We start from the raw sequence: 16,524 nt of genomic DNA, 5'->3' as shown, positions 1-16,524 counted from the left end.
TGTGGGTTTCTCAGGTGGGCAGATATGTGGCTGTGGCGAGGGACGTCGAGGATGAGTCTTGTGGAGGCGTCCTGTATGCGTTGAAGGCGTTTCTGAAGTTTGGCTGTGGTTCCTGCATACAGGGCGTTTCCGTAGTACAGCCGGCTGGTGACGAGGGCCTGGGTGACCGTCTTTCTGGTTTCGGTGGGGATCCACCGGAAGATCTTTCGGAGCATGCGCAGGGTGTTGAAACATGAGGACGAGACTGCGTTGACTTGCTTGGTCATCGTGAGGGAGGAGTCCAGGATGAATCCCAGGTTGCGTGCATGGTCCGTGGGTATCGGTGCGGTGCCCAGCGTCATGGGCCACCAGGAGTCGTCCCAGGCAGATGAGGATTGTCCGAGGATGAGGACTTCCATCTTGTCCGAGTTGAGCTTCAGACGGCTGAGCTTTATCCATTCTGCGACATCTTTCATTCCGCCCTGGAAGTTGGCTTTGGCGGTGAGGGGGTCTTTGGTGAGGGAGAGTATCAGTTGGGTGTCGTCGGCGTAAGAGATGATGTTGAGGTTGTGCTTGCGTGTGATGGTGGCGAGGGGGCTCATGTAGGTGTTGAAGAGGGTAGGGCTGAGTGAGGAGCCCTGGGGTACGCCGCAGATGATCTTGGAGGCCTCGGAGCGGAAGGATGGGAGGTGGACTCTCTGGGTTCTGTCGGAGAGGAACGATCTGATCCAGTCTAGGGCCTTTCCTTGGTTCCCAGTGTTGTAGAGGCGGGTTACTAGGGTGCGGTGGCAGACGGTGTCAAAGGCTGCTGAGAGGTCGAGGAGGATGAGGGCGGCTGTCTCTCCGTTGTCCATCAGGGTCCTGATGTCATCGGTGGCTGCGATGAGGGCGGTCTCGGTGCTGTGGTTGGCTCAGAATCCAGACTGGAATGGGTCGAGCGAGTTGTTTTCTTCGAGGAATGCTGTCAGCTGTTTGTTGACGGTCTTCTCGATGACATTAGCCGGGAAGGGGAGGAGAGAGATGGGGCGGAAGTTCTTGAGGTCTTTGGGGTCCGCTGTTGGTTTCTTCAGTAGGGCGTTGATTTCTGCGTGTTTCCAGCTTTCAGGGAATGTGGCTGACGTGAGTGAGTTGTTAATGACGTTCCGGAGGTGGGGTGTGATGATGGTGTCGGCTTTGTTGAAGATATGATGAGGGCATGGGTCAGAGGGGGAGCCGGAGTGGATGCTGTTCATGACACGGGTGGTGTCTTCGGTGCTGATGGGAGTCCATGCGTTGAGGCTGGAGGTGGGGGTCGTTGGTTTGGTGGTTGGGAGCGGGGTCTGGGGTCCGAAGCTGTCGTGTATGTCTGTGATCTTGCGGTGGAAGAATGTGGCTAGGGAGTTGCAGAGGTCTTGTGATGGTGAGATGTCGTTGTTGCTGGCGCTGGGATTGGAGAGCTCTTTGACGATGCTGAAGAGTACCTTGCTGTTGTGGGCGTTGTTGTCCAGCCGCTCTTTGAATGATGTCTTTTTGGTGGTGCGGATCATCTGGTGGTATTCAGGGGTGGCGCTCTTGAGGGCTGTCATGTTTTCTTGTGTCCGCTTGTGGCGCCAGGCTTTTTCGAGGGTTCTGCACGATTTCTTTGCGATTTTGAGGGCTTCTGTGAACCATGCGGTTTTTCTGTTGCTAGTCTTGCCTGGGGGGGGGTTTCTTCAGAGGGGCGAGGTCGTCGGCGCAGTTGGTGATCCACTGTGTGAGGTTGTGCGCTGCGTTGTTGGTGTCGGCAGGTGGGTTCTGGCTCAGCGATGTGGTCAGTTGGTCTGTGGTGACTTTGCTCCAGCATCTGCGGGGGATCTGTGGTGTCTGGTGGTGGGAGGTGGTCTTTTTGAAGGTGAGGTGGATGCAGCTGTGGTCGCTCCAGTGTAGTCCGGAGGAGTGGCTGAAGGAGACGTGGTTGCTGGCGGAAAAGATGGGTTCGAGTGTGTGGCCGGCGAGGTGGGTGGGCGTGTCCACCAGTTGCTTGAGTCCGAGGTTGTCAAGCAGGGTGGTGGTGTTGCTGTCGTCGTTTTTCTCCAGGTGGAAGTTCAGGTCCCCTAGGAGGATGTACTCTGGAGAGGCTAGGGCGTGCGGGCTGAAGAAGTTGTCGATGGTCTCGCTGAATTGTGTTCGTGGGCCCGGGGGTCGGTAGATGAGGGTTCCTCTGAGGGTGGTCTGGGGTTCGGTGTGGATCTGGAAGTGTAGGTGTTCGGCGGCGGTGAGTGTGTCTTCGGCATTGATCGTGACGTTGATGGTGTTCCTGTAGATGATGGCGACTCCTCCTCCAGTTTTGTTGACGCGGTCCTTCCGGGTGATTTTGTAGCCGTCCCGGATGGCTATGGCGATGTCGGGAGCCGAGGAAGAGTTCATCCAGGTTTCTGTGAGGAAGGCGACGTCTGGAGCTGTTGTGTCGAGGAGTTCCCAGAGTTCGACGACGTGTTTGTGGACGGAGCGGGTGTTGAGCAGGATGCACTTGAGGTGGTTGTTGTTGTCGTTGCTGTGTTTGGTGGGTGGGGTGCGGGTACCGAGGCAGGTGAATTTGCAGGCTTGGCAGGTGAAGGGTCCATGGCGCGCACGCTGCGCGCATCAGCCGCGCAGTGGCCTCCATTAAGAAGGGGCGAGGGATGGAGAAGCAGGTTGGAAGGGGAGCGGGGGTCCAATCAGGCACGGGGCCGCAGGGGAGGCAGCGGCGGGAGGCGGGAGACGAACGGAGGGAAAGTAGAGGCTGCAAGGGTCGCTCCCTTAGTGCGCAGCGCCCTCCCTTAAGAAGGGGCGAGGGAGGGAGGAGCAGGTGGGAGGGGAAGCGGGGGTCCAATCAGCCGCGGTGCCGCAGGGGAGGCAGCAGCGGGGGAGAAACCGGCGGGGAAGTAGAGGCAGCAAGGGGGCAGCAAGGGTGGTGCTGACGCGGTGAGGGAGCGACCTGGCCTGTGACCAGGGTCGAGGGTCGCTATTCGACCCTTCTGGCGGAGGGTCTTGGGTGAAGTATTGTCCTGGGATCTCCTGTATGACCCCCAAATTGTTCCTATTACATAGCACTGATGGGATCGGTTGGAATCGGTATAAGCAGCACTTGCTCTTCCTGGCCTTTACTATTGCTAAACGCAATATCGCTCAGCTGAGTAAGGGGACCTCCCCCCCCCCCCCCCCCCCCCCAGCGTTAGGAAAATGGCGGACAGAGTTAGACATGTGCATGGGTGCAGAAATTGCGGTTTTACAGGCGCATGCTTGTCTCCTGAAACAGAGGAAAATATGGTCCCGATGGGCTACATATCGGGGCATAGAACTTCCCCTGCTACCCTCTCTGATCCCCTGATGTGGGAACCCCCCCTTTCGTTCTTAATCATAACATATCAGACTAACTATCGTATCACTCCCGTGGTGGGCACTTGTATATACACACTTGCACACAAGGATTGCGGAATGGAGAGAGATGGAGAGAATGGCAGAGATATTTAGGGACGATTTGAAAAACTTTGAGTACTCTTGGGACCCACTAATAACTTACCTCTCATGGGACCTGCCGTTGGTGGCTTGTCCCTGAACACAAGGGCATTGCACCCCTTCCAGTTCTGATCTCTCACGCAGTGCCTTGGGTCACTTTGCTGACCTCACTTTTTTCCACATCGCACAGAGCCGAAGACTAGATGTAACCATTCGTTCTCAGTCTCACATGTCTGTATGTATACATTGTCTTTTATTATTCTTTTTCTTTTTTCATTTTACTTTGTCAGGTGCAGGAGGAGATTGTGTGGGGGGGGGGTGGGGCAACATTCATTATCTCACTATCTTAGTGTAAGTGTTCATATGTGTTGAAAATGTAGGCACAATATCATTCCCCTGTCAATCTTGCAACGGTATTCTCTGTAGAACTGAGTGGGAAAAAGCGGAGAATGTTGGAAAGCATTGTTTGCGACCTATGGAAAATTAAATCAAAAGAAGTTTGAGAAAAAAATAGTTGGCCTGTCACAGACTTATGGAGGTGTCACTAGACTGTTCAGCATTGAGGTGGCTGCCTCCAACTTCAGAAAAATATGAATACATAAGCTTTTCGGGGACCTTGCACATAGACAGGCCCATTCTACATTAATGACTTCAGTAAGAATATCTACGATGCAGAAGTAGCATTACACGTGAGTAACATGTACTTTCTTCACATCAGTAGAAAATAGACTGGGTTAATGTTGCCTAATATAGGGTGAGGCAAAAATGCAAAGAAAGATTCATTTGGGCTCTTACTTATGACATCAGGTGACATGCAGAACTTGTGACCGTGAAGAAAATCAGCATGCGGCCTACATATTTTTAAAGGTAAGTAACATTTATATTAGTGTAAAATTCACATTTTTGTTTTTAAAGTGCTGCCTTTCTGAAATATAGGAAGTTACGGATGATAAACTGTCTCGATTATGTCAACTTCGAGAAAGTTGAATACAATATATCTAGCTTTCTTTTAGCTGTACTGTTCCATAGCATCATGGTAATGTCGCTTCAAAGATTGCATGTAGTGATGGAGCCCACACTTACTGAGCCTTTTTATTGTCATCTTTGCATGAGCTACTCTTATCTTAAGGTTACAAATGTAAGTGAACAAGCTGCGGGTGAGACACAGTCTAAGAAGCGTAGGCCACTGTCCTTCTACTAACACATAGAGAATACTCACGCTCAGAACTCACAGCACATCCCCAGCCAAGCAACTTGTAAAGGGGTACCTCAAACATTGACACAAGACATGGCTGACTTGTCTCAGTATACAACAATGTTGGTTGCTAAGTGCTCTTATCAACCTTAAGCAACTTGTCCTCAACAGATTACATTTCTGGTATGTCTTCATAGTCATTCTTTTTATACTAAGTACATAGAGGCCAAGCCTGTGAAATTACTTAGCATTATTCTGTTCCTTTGCAGTCAGGATTGCAATACAAGTCTTGTTCGTGCCTGCTGGAATGAGCTGTTCTCCTTGGGCCTGGCTCAGTGTTCACAGGTGATGAGCCTCTCAACTATTTTAGCAGCTATTGTCAACCATTTGCAAAACAGCATGCATGAAGGTATGTATTACCGCACCTACTTATCCTTGCAGGTGAGAAGGGTACTTTTCAGATGGTGTTACACAGTGTATAGAGATATTAAATGACTTTTAAAGTATATAACTGTGAGGATGATTTGCTATCACAGTTATCAAGAATTTGAACTGTAGAGATCAGAGTATTTAGAAACATTTATTAACCGAGTTCTACATTCAGCATTATTCGATTTACAGTAAGATGCAGGGGCAGCTTACACATCTGGTTATTCGTACTACACTAGCACTGTTCCTTACCACTTAAGGGTCTGAAAGTGCAGCATCACTTGCGTACGAATGAGCTAGACTCAAAAACGTTGTAAGAACACGTGCACAGCTTCTGTTGTTCTAAGCACTGATACAAAACACTCTGTTAGAGAGGTGGGCCTAAAACTGCAGCATGTAGCTGTCCAGTACAGTGCTGCATGTCAGAGCACAAAACTCAATAACAGGCTCTATGTCAATCTGCCAGGGTGATAAACATTGGCAGTTGGTTTTTAGAGAAGTACTTTCCTACAGACTCTTCAAAACACAAATTCTGAAGGGGAACTTTTTAAATACTCTAATAACTTAATGGCATGCCAAACAAGGCTGACACTCCCCAAGGGTGTTTGTGGTTCATCTACCTCAAGATGGTGGGACAAATGATGAATTTTACAGGCCAGTCTCACTAAAAATGTCTAAAACGTCTACGGTGATACTAGTAATTCAGAAAATGCAATTTTGCAAGGCCTATCATTGTTTTTTCCAACTACATTTGATTTCCATCGTTTTTCCCATCCTGTCCCATGCCCTTGGAGTCTACGGCAAATGTGACATATTTTAGGATTAGCAATCTTCTGGGAAGTGGTGGGATGGAACAATTAAAAAATCTCACACCATCGGACCATAGACAGGAAACCTACAGATATTACAGGACCATACATCTGTGCTATTGGTCATGGTATGCAGATATACAACAGTAGGTATGTTACCCCCAATCGTACATAATCATACATGCTAGGGTGTTAAACAAGAGTTGTGATTGTCACTCTAAAATCATATATATACAAATTTTACTGAGAAAAACAAAGGTTACAGGGATGTTATAGTTCGACTCCAATTTCACACGTACAAAACCTTCAGCAGTTATAGTTACCTGAGCTAACTATAACTAACGCCCTTGCAGTGCACTGCTTATGACATGGTATGTAAGCAGGTAAGTACGCAGTTTCTAATGCGAGCGAGTCTTGGTGCTAGAATCCTGGAACTGAGCTGGTGGTCACTGACATTACTGATTACATCATCCAGTGATTGTGAGTGTTTTCTAAAAGTTTGAGTGTTAAATATATATACTGAAGTACTTCAAAAGTTTTGAGTATACTTTGTGTTCTACTGAGTGTACTATTTATAACGTGAGATGCTGTGTAAGTGGGTCTGCAAGTGGCTGTATGGGTGTGTAAGTGACTGTATGGGGGATTAAGTGGATATGTGAGTAGCTGTATGGGTGAATTAGTGGATGTGTGAGTAGGTGTATGAGTGAGTGAGGGGTATACAATGGCTGTATTGGTGAGTAAATGGGCGTTTAAGTGTTTGTATGGGTGAGTGAGTAGCTGTGTGAGTGCCTTTATGGGTGGGTGGGTTGATGTGTGAATGGCTGTAAGGGTGACTGAGTGGCTGTGCAAGTGGCTGTATAGGTGAGTGACTAGGTGTGCGAGTGGCTGTATTGTAGAGTTAATGTCCGTAAGGCTATATGGGTGAGTGGAGGGATATGTAAGTGCTTGTATGGATTTGTGAATCTGTATGTAAGTGGTAGTGTGAATGTCTGAGTGAGAATGTGAGTGGGGTATGGGTGAGTTTGTGGCTCTGTTGAGAGGCTGTATGGGTGAGTGAGTGGGTGTGTGAGTAGCTGTATGGGTGAATGAATGGCTGTGTGAATGACTGTATGGGTGACTGAATGGCTGACGTCACTGACCTTGTCAAGAGTTCTGTAAAAGTGAGGTTATAAACAGTACATTGCGGGGGTAAGTTATAGTTGGCTCAAGTAACTATAACTGTTGCATTTCTATGGTTTTGTACATGTGAAATCTGGGCTTAACTATAACATCCCTGTAACCTTTGTTTTTTTCAATGAATTTCTATGTATTTGTTTTTTGTTTTCCCCCGAAGTATAACGCCCCTGTAACCTTTGTTTTTTTTCAGTAAATTTCAAAGGTTTTTCAAATTCTATTTCTAAAGTATAATGTCCCTGTAATGTTTAGTTTTTTCAGTTAATTTATAAGGTGTATTCTTAATACTAAATATACTACAATGTATTTAGATTTTTAATTTAGCAATTTGTTTTATTTTTGAACTGCAGATATTTTTTTTATAAATATACTTTTTATATTTTTAATAAGTAAAAGTGGCATACATAATGTAAAATATATTGTGTTTATGTAAATGTTATTTTACAGTTTTATATTTGTTAATTAATTTTTAGTTACACAGCCCTATTACAGCCCTATTACAAGCCAAGCTGTTGCATCCAATTGTTTGTTCTGTCTTTGGCTCAGCAAGGACTTGCAGTTGGAAGCATTAAGAGGTTGGCTGCCCTTTTGGGCTGTATAAGTTTACCGGACCCTTGTTTAAACCACTTCTTGTGATACATGTTATTACAGGATTAACACACATATTCCCATCCAGGTTGTTTGTGATGCCACACGAAATATTTTTCTGTTGTAGGTGTCTTTAAAAGATGAGGAATTTGTGATGAAGAAAGGATCGATTAAAAGAAGAAATTACTAAAACGAAATCAGCGAGGCATGTGTGGCTGTAGCTGCACATTCTGTGCTTACTCCTGCCATCTAGTGTTGGGTTTGGATGTGTGCAAGTTGTTTTTCTTCGAAGAGTTCAACTCTAGTCACGAGGTACTGTCTCCAACTCTCGCTTGCAATGCTCATGGACATCAGCCATATCGTATTTTTTTCCACCATCTGGTTCAGGCGTGTCCTTCCTTGCTCCGGATGGACGCTGTTGCGGTGATCTTTTCAGTCCTCATGGTTCCTCTCTCTCCGTCTGTATTGTCTTTGATCACACTTCCCCTGTTATTCTCATATCGGCTCAACGTTTCCAGAAACCGTCCAGGAGAGTTCGCCGGTCAGCTCTGTCCCGCCATGGGGTCTCACCCGCTGGGTCCTATTTTTTCCTTCCATTCGGTCCGCTGTCACCATACCTCGCCTGTGATGCAACAGACACCCTTTGGATATTGCCCTCAGTGTTGTGCGAGGTACCCTGGGACGGCCTCTACCAGGTCTGTAATCTGTGCCTCTCACCCGAGCACGATGATACCTCTTGCATCCCCTGCCGGTCCTTTCGATTAAAGAAGACCCTTCCAGACTGCCTTGCCCGTTGACTCAAGATGTCACACACGAGCAGCAACGATAATCAAGACCTCTTCAGCACCCAAGCTCTTGAGGGAGATCATCAGCCTTAGCCTTTGGCTGCTTACCAGGAGACTTTCTCACCTAAAGAGTTCCGGCTCTAACCTAGAGATCGAAGACCTCCCACCGGCTCAACAGGTCATGAATACACTTACTGTCACCCACAAAAGTGTATTCGGCCGCTCTGGACCCACACAAACAGACTGTGCTGGCACTGCCTTCAGGCCATGGTCCGCATTGACTGTCCACTTCGTACACCAAACCCTGCTTTGGCTGGCACCAAAAGAAATTCTAAAGCAGACATTCTCGGTGCTGCCCACTCCTGGCTTGGCATGGATCCCACAGTCGGATCTAAAACCGTCTGCCTCGGAGCCCAGGTTGGCACCGGCACTGAAACATTCGACTGCGACCAGAGACAAGCCCATGAACCAGTTTAACCGGTCCATAAGAAGCCGACAGGCTGGATACTAACACAGCCTCCAACACAGAGCCCTCAGCCTCCTAAAAGGCAGCTCAGCTTTGAAGAAGCTCTGGTGCCCTCTCCTCAAACAAAGTAGAGGACAAGCATTTGCAATGCAATAGGTCTCGCAGCATTAAAATTTGAGTTATTGGCATTGTGTATGACAATGCGTTGCATACATTTTTTAGCAACCTTTGAATTGGTTAGCAGCGAGAGTGTGTGCAAGAGTATGCTGTTGCTCACAGCTGTTATTATTCACACAGCTTGCATCAGTCTGCTGGGTGGTCGGGTGATCGGACCACCCATCCTACTATGACAGCATCTTCCTATGCATCCGACTACCTCAAAACAATGACTGCTGGCAGTAGCGATAAGTGGCTGGATACCAATACTGACGTAACAGTAACAGTACTTTGTCTTCGGTTCCTCTTTGAGAATGATCGGGTACCCATACCTGTGTGAAAGAGATCTCAAATGCTCTGCCTTAGGCATCCCAAGATTTTGGCGACCCAGTTTGTTTGACTTCATGGTTGAGCTACTTTTTTGTCTAAGCTTCATATGATTCCGCTGCTTGTCTTCACAGGAGAGGGCTGGTCTAGCTGATTTCTGTGCTCTGCCGTTGCGTATTTACCTGCTTCTGTAGTGAGTAGGGTGAAGAATGGTGTGCACATGGCAGGGTCATCACTGCGGTGGCATTTGGGCAAAGGAACTAACTATTGTGATGCGGCCAGAATAATTACCAGTGACTGAGATTAATGCAAGCATTCCATCCATCAGGAGCTAGGCGGGTGGGGGTGGGGGTGGGGGCGTTTTTTGGGGGGGACACCATCACATGGGGTGACACCGGCAGTCTAACATGCTAGACAAACTCATTCAAATTGTGGTAAAACTAAGGAGTATCGCTTGTCAATTATTCCAATAAAACATAAATTGATTCACAGTCAGGGATATACTTCGGTACACAATTCAGGGTTATAGTCGCTTCCACAACGATTGCTTCACTGTATGATTGGTATGAGTCTGTGCACTTCAAGTCCATCCTCGTTCTGAACTTAATGCCCTTTTAAGAGGAGAACCAGCATGGAGGTGGACGCAAGATTCGTATCCAGGCGGCACCCGGCAGTGGATTATGCGGCAGGAGCGTTCTCGCTTGCGATAGGTGACTTTGGAACGGCGGAGCCGAAACTTCAGTGTTTCAAGGTGTTGTGCGCACCTTCTCTGCCGAGCAGAAAATGTGCAGTGCTGCACGTTACCGAGACGCTGATAGGTGCGCCAGCATTTTGGTAGGTAAGGGAACTGTGAAGCCACCAGAGATAGTGACCTGCACAGTCATACAATTTGTGCACGTAGAGGAGGCACGATTCTTATTCGGGTCTCCGGGTTCACTAAAGTTCCAAGGGCAAAAACCGAAACAGTGCTACAGAGTCAATTGGGGGTAACACTGAAAATACGTATGCTCAGGCATAATGCAGCTAATTACGATTTTTCAATGTGGATTTTATAAAAACCCACTTCTACCCCAGCGTCATCTCGCATTTTTAAACAGATGAGTGTTACCTACCGGAATTTGTTTTATCGACCTTAGAAGGATAAAAGACAAAGTGTACCGCTGGGGTGAAATCTGTGAACAGGTGAATTGGTTTGTGAGTCATATTCCGCATAGTTGGGTTGAAACGATGCACTCGGCACCTTGCAATGAACATCAAAATAAGGGCGACATAAAATGGTGAAAAAAAGTGACGATAACTGAGGGGGCATATAGATGTGCGCAATATGACAAATCAGAAATTCGCTGACCAAAGCATTCAGGAATACTGGGTTGGTTCCTAAGAAGACAAGGGGCAGCCGCAGCACGCACGTACACATACATGGCAATAGTATCTCCAGGAAGTAGCTAAAGAAACTTTCGTAGGCAAACATGTTCCTATCTCACCTTCTTCCGCGTAAAATCTCGCCTTTTCCAATATCGCTTAAAGGGCAAATAGAATGTTTGTTTCTGTTGCAAAAGCGGTCTCTTGGAGGGAGTGAATAGCGTTGTAAAACGTAATAGATGCTAGCGGACATGCCAACATTGACTAGGACAGGGACGTGGGAGATTTAAAACAAAAAAAAACAAGACGTGCGCGCGCAGTCATGAAAACGAAACCTAGCGTGGGGCGGGACTTCCGTCCTGTGCGCGAAGCAGCGCCCACGGAGTGCCTGGCCCGAGGAGCAGTGGTGACGCGGGGCTCCCATGCCCAAGGGAGAGCCCCGCGGAGGCTACAGAACACCGGATTGGCGGTAAGTGGGACTGTATTTGGGAACGGGGGGGGCGCTCGTGTGTGTATGTGTGCACGTGTGTGTGTGTGTATGTGTGCGACGGCGGGGTGTCTCTGTATGCGTGCGTGTGTGTATGTGCGCTCGTGTGTGTGTCTCTGAGTGTGCGCATGCGTGTGTGGTGTTGGAGCTTCCCAGGAGACAGCAGCTGGCCACAGCGTGCGCGTTCGCGCGCGCGTGGCCTGCGCCAATCGCTTTTTGCGAGATGCGCGCGGCCAGGTGCTGTCTCCTGGGAAGCAGACCCAGCGACAATAGATCTCTGGCGAGACAGCGCCAGGAGACCTAAAAAAGCAGATTAAATCCACCAGTCCTTCTTGACCCCATACTACCTCCACCCACTTCCACTCCACCCAAACCCCCACTAACTCCTTCTCTGCCTACCCACTTCTTACACTCCCTAGGGGTCCTCACATTGGTGAACACGGTGAGAGGACACTTAGGTCCCCACAGAGAGACCCATAGGACTCTGATGATATGGATCTGCCTGCAGATACTAATCCTGACCTCTAACCTCCCTGACCTTCACCACCAGATGATACCTCTGCTTACCATGATGTTTTAGGTAGGGCTGCTGCTTACCACAAAGTGCAGATGCATAAAGAGTCAATCGAAGAGGACTTCCTCTTTGAGACTTTCCTTGCCTCATAGGGCCATATGCATCAAGTAAAATTGTGATCGCAACCACCGAAATTTTGGCGTTTGCGATCGCAATTAGGCTTAATGGTATGTATAAAAGAAAAACTGCCTTGCAAAATAAGGAATTTGCGATTCCTTATTTTGCGAATGCATTTAAGGAATTGCAATTTGCGATTCCTTAAATGGAATGTATGAGGCACCCAAGTTGTGCGAATATGGCATAAGGAATCGCAAATTACCACCAACTACAGGTTGGTGGTAATTTGCGATTTCTTTCAAAAAGGCAAATGTTTTCATTTTTCAAAGTGGCATGTGACGCACACACATGCCCTTAGGGCATGTATTTGCGCCACACATGCACCCATGCTCATCTCAGGGGTGCAACAGGGTGTCCTTTTGACACCCTGGCACACTTGAAATTGCATTCTCAATGTGCGATTCTCTAATTGAGAATGTCTTTCCATTCATTCCTATGGGCCTCTAGGCCCATAGGAATGAATAGGGAGGTATTCCTTAATTGCGAATTGCAATTTGCGATTCGCAATTAAGAAATATGTAGGATTCACAAAATGTATTGCAAATCCTACATACGTAGCGTTTTGCAATTCTCAAATATCGATTCTCAAAAATTCGCTATTTGAGAATTGCAAAACCTAACATTGATACATATGGCCCATAGTTCCATGTAGTATCTGCCTGTGCTGAAGGGGATGCTCAAGCCCGCTCCTGATCTTTTCAGGGAAGTGGCCAAGGCCCAGGCTATTACTGCCCGGGGTTGACAAAGAGTACAAGGCCTCCCTTTCACACCCCTTATAAGCGGCCCAGTCTGCCAACCACTGACCTATCACAATTCCATTGGTTTGCTCTCTAGATATAACTGGGCCCAATGTGACGAATTGGAGGAGCACCCTCAGCAGCTTCTTGAGGAGCACCTTAAAAGGGCACATGAGTTGGTCACAGAAGGCAAACTGATTTCCAGCATGACCATCAGGTGTGCACTGAATTCGGCTGACACTGCTGCCTAGGGTTGATTCCAGTGCTTTCCTCTGCAGCCGTTCTTGACTCAGTGTCTCTGGGTTCAAATTGGATGTTCCTCATCATCTCTTCAACCTGTCTTTTGATAGGAAACATCTATTTGGCCCTCAGGGTGAATAGATGCTGGTGAAAAGAAAAAGACATGGAGACATCGAAAGCCATGGGTGCCTTGCAGACACCTTCCCCACGGGTACCTTTAGCTGCTCCACGTATCGTGGAGGATCCACACCAGCTTCCCCGAAGCCTCCACAAGCTTTGAATGCGAGCCGACCCAACCATCTTCCACAAGGGACTGCTTCAGGGGTGCCTATTGTGGAAAGAACAATAAAGGCAGAGGCAAAGGTAGCTCCCACAAGGAAGCCGACCCAGTCTAACAATGACTTGCCACTCCTTCCCCCCGATCACAAGTACCTGTCTGGGTACGGCTTCAGATGTTCTTCAATGCCTGGCAACATGTCACCTCAGACCAGTGGGTGTTAGACATCACTCAACATAGTTACTGCCTGAAGCTCATCGCCACACTACTGTAACAAAGTGACCTCTTTTTGCATGGTTGCCCACCACTTTTTGCCAAACTGCTAATGTACTTTCACTGAGTGTGCCCTGGGTTCCTGCCAAACAGATACCCAGGGCCTATGTTCTTTCCCTAAAACTGCATTAAGACAAACCCCATTGGGCAATCTTTGGCCACAAGTCAGTCCATTGTAAATGGTACCATAGTTACCAAGTGCACTGTGGACAGGAAAGGCCTCTAAGGGGTGAAGCACTCATGTGCCACCCTTGGAGGCCCTGTACCTTTACACACACACACACACACACTGCCATTTCGGGCTGCGTGTTTTGGTGCAGAACAAAGTGAAGAGTCAACGTGGCACAAATCCCTGTGTGCCATGCCTACAACCCACTGCCCTGGCATAGGTCAGCCACCCCTCTAGCTGGGTGCACTATACTAGTGGTGAGGGCACAGGTGCATGAGCCCTGTACCCCTACAGTGTGTAACTCAATTCTTATACATTGTAAATGCAGTAATGCTGTTAAGAGTACATGGTGCTGGGTGTTTGTCATTAATAACTCCACAGTACTGTAGTGGCTTTACTGAAAACTGGGAAGTTTGGAATAAAACTTCTCAGCACATTAAACCCACACTGATGCCAGTGCCACACTGATGCCAGTGTGGGATTTAATGAAAAATGCACTCAGAGGGCATCTTAAAGATGCCCCCTGAAAAATGACCTAACTCTAGTGTCCTGCCTGAGTGGCTGCTCGCCAGCTGCCACCATCAGACAAGTTTCTGGACCCCTGGGTCGAGAGCCTGTTGCTATCCGGATTCTGAAACAATGCACAACCCGGGACGAGGTGCCAAGCCTCCCCCTCCAGGATGGGCAGGGTCCACGAAGGGGAAGCTTCAAAGGCTTGCTGCCTTTGTGAGCTACCCCAGTCCTTTGCTGCTTCCAGCAACTGGCTCCCACCGGTTCTGACCCCCACTTTGGGCATGAGAATCGGCTGGAAAACCAAGTGAGGAAGAGAGGTGTGCCGACCTTTGCCAACCCCACCCCTTAGGTGTGGAGGCGAGGTGAAGCACTACTCTGTCACCACCATCCTGCAGATGGGGGAACCCGGCCAACCAGAGAGGCATATGCCCCCCTCCCACTGGAGGGTGGCATAATAGGGGTATACCCACCCCAGGGAAGGGACCCATTTGTCCCAACCTTTACTTACCTGTAACGCCCCTAAATCTAGTATTTAGGGGCAACCCTGAACCTTGTCTCCTCAGACAAGAACCAACCAAAAGAAAAGAAGGACCGAAGAAGCTGTGCTGAAACTAAGAAGAGGAGGGCGCCCACTGACTTGGCCCCAGACCTACCGGCCCGTCCCCACCTCGAACCTGCTCAAGCGAAATCCCAGTGTGTCCTGCAGCCAGCAGCCTCAAGAACACGAAGGACATGCCCTGCCTTCCAAGCCCAAGACGTTGTCTCCCATGAGCACCGGATTTGCTCACCAACAGACTCTGGCCCCAGCAAAAACTGTGAGTTTGCACACTCTTCACCCGATGCCTACGGCCTGAGTTCGAGTGGCCCAACACCACGAGGGGTCTCCCCGGAAATCCTGACCTGAGATCTGGTGATCTCTGACCTGCCTCAACTCTCCATATGATGCCTACGGTCTCTTTCTGGAGGACCCCAGCGACCGCCACCGAAGCTGGTAAGAAGACCCAACGCCTAAAGTCACCCCTGCACCCGACGTCCCACCTCCTTGGGTGGCCCAACCAACTGTGTCACAGCATCCCCAGGCATCCCAACTTGCCTCTCCAACTGGTGGTCACCTCCAGTAGATCTTCGTCCCTGAGCCTGCAGTCTTTGTTGCAACTGGAAAATCCCCAATGAAAACAGGGCACTCTACGCCAAAACAGCACCCAGCACCCAGCCACCCCTGCGGGTGTACTTTGGGTGCTAACCCAGATACCCCTTTGCCCTCAGCCTAACACTAGGATATTTGCTCCCACAACCTTGTGGCCTGCTCGTGAGCAGCCACCAACGGGAGGCCCACTATCCCCCATTGGATAACATTGGGTCTCAGCACTCCACCCGACTGTCCTTGTGCCGCTGAGGGTGTTTAAGAGTGCATCCTTGACCCTGGGGGAATCCTGGTTCTAACCCCAGAATAAAAACTCCCACCAACAAGTACTTACCTGCAAACTGTTAACTTAATTTTTCTCCATAGGAATACATTGACTGTTTGGAGTTGGTTTGTATGAAACACTGAAAAACTGCAAATGTACAAAAACTGATTCAGTTACCTTTTCCGTAGTAAATGTCCTAGTGTGATATCTAGGCATATCACCCTGAGTAGAAAAAAGTTACTTAAAAAGTAATTTAAAAAGTAACATACAAAGTAATCTGCAAAGTAACTGAAAAGTAATTTCGAAATATTTACTGACCTGTAATTCAACCAAATGCATTTGAACCTGCATTCAACTGTAAAACATTGCTTAAGATTTTATTATTTCACTAACCTGTACCAGGCTTGGCTTGTTTCTAGAAATAAAATAACTTAATAGTTTTGATGCAAACAAATTGGTCAGAGGTCAGTCTTTGAGTGTGTGACATCATTTGCTGCCTGAGTGTACAACAGATGCTTAACACTAGCCTCTGCTAAAGCCTTAGTGCCCGCCCACACTACCACAAATAGATAGTTAGGTGCTATCTACTTTTACCTCTGCCTTCTTTTGGGGATCCACTGGACTCTGTGCACTCTATACCTCATTTTGGTATGGTATATAGAGCCAGCTTCCTACAACTACCCAGCATTCCAACCCACAGACATGTCCTCTCCCCTGAACACCAATGCCTCCTTCAGGTAGAGATCCAAGTGCTCCATCTCAAAGGGCCCACGAGCCTGTTCTACAAAACCTACAGGGCTCTGGCGTGCATTACCCTATACTTCCTCGTTCCTAGAACTGACAGGTCACTCAGGCCCATTCTGGACTTGAATGGGTCAGAACACTTCCACATGGTCACCATTCAGGATGTCATAACTCCGCTACAGCAAGGAGATTTCTTGGCAGCACTCAAATTCAAAGACGCCTATTTCCGAATCCTGATTCAACTGGTGCATCCTAGCTA

The 16,524-nt window shown here is 48.2% G+C and overlaps 1 protein-coding gene across 1 annotated transcript in view; it reads left to right on the top strand.

The window, feature by feature from the left end:
* The window catches only part of NR2C2 (nuclear receptor subfamily 2 group C member 2), a 331,335-nt gene that overhangs the window by 292,620 nt on the left and 22,191 nt on the right, over positions 1 to 16,524 (top strand). Inside the window, exon 11 of the mRNA XM_086939253.1 lies at positions 4,900 to 5,039. Within this exon, the coding sequence (XP_086795379.1) occupies positions 4,900 to 5,039 (140 nt within the window). The remainder of the gene's footprint in view (positions 1 to 4,899; positions 5,040 to 16,524) is intronic.

This window comes from Lissotriton vulgaris, chromosome 9 (genome assembly GCF_964263255.1).
Source record: "Lissotriton vulgaris chromosome 9, aLisVul1.2, whole genome shotgun sequence".
NCBI classification, from domain to species: domain Eukaryota; kingdom Metazoa; phylum Chordata; class Amphibia; order Caudata; family Salamandridae; genus Lissotriton; species Lissotriton vulgaris.
The sequence above is the reverse complement of the archived record's forward strand: the minus strand, read 5'-3'. Positions and strand labels throughout refer to the sequence as shown.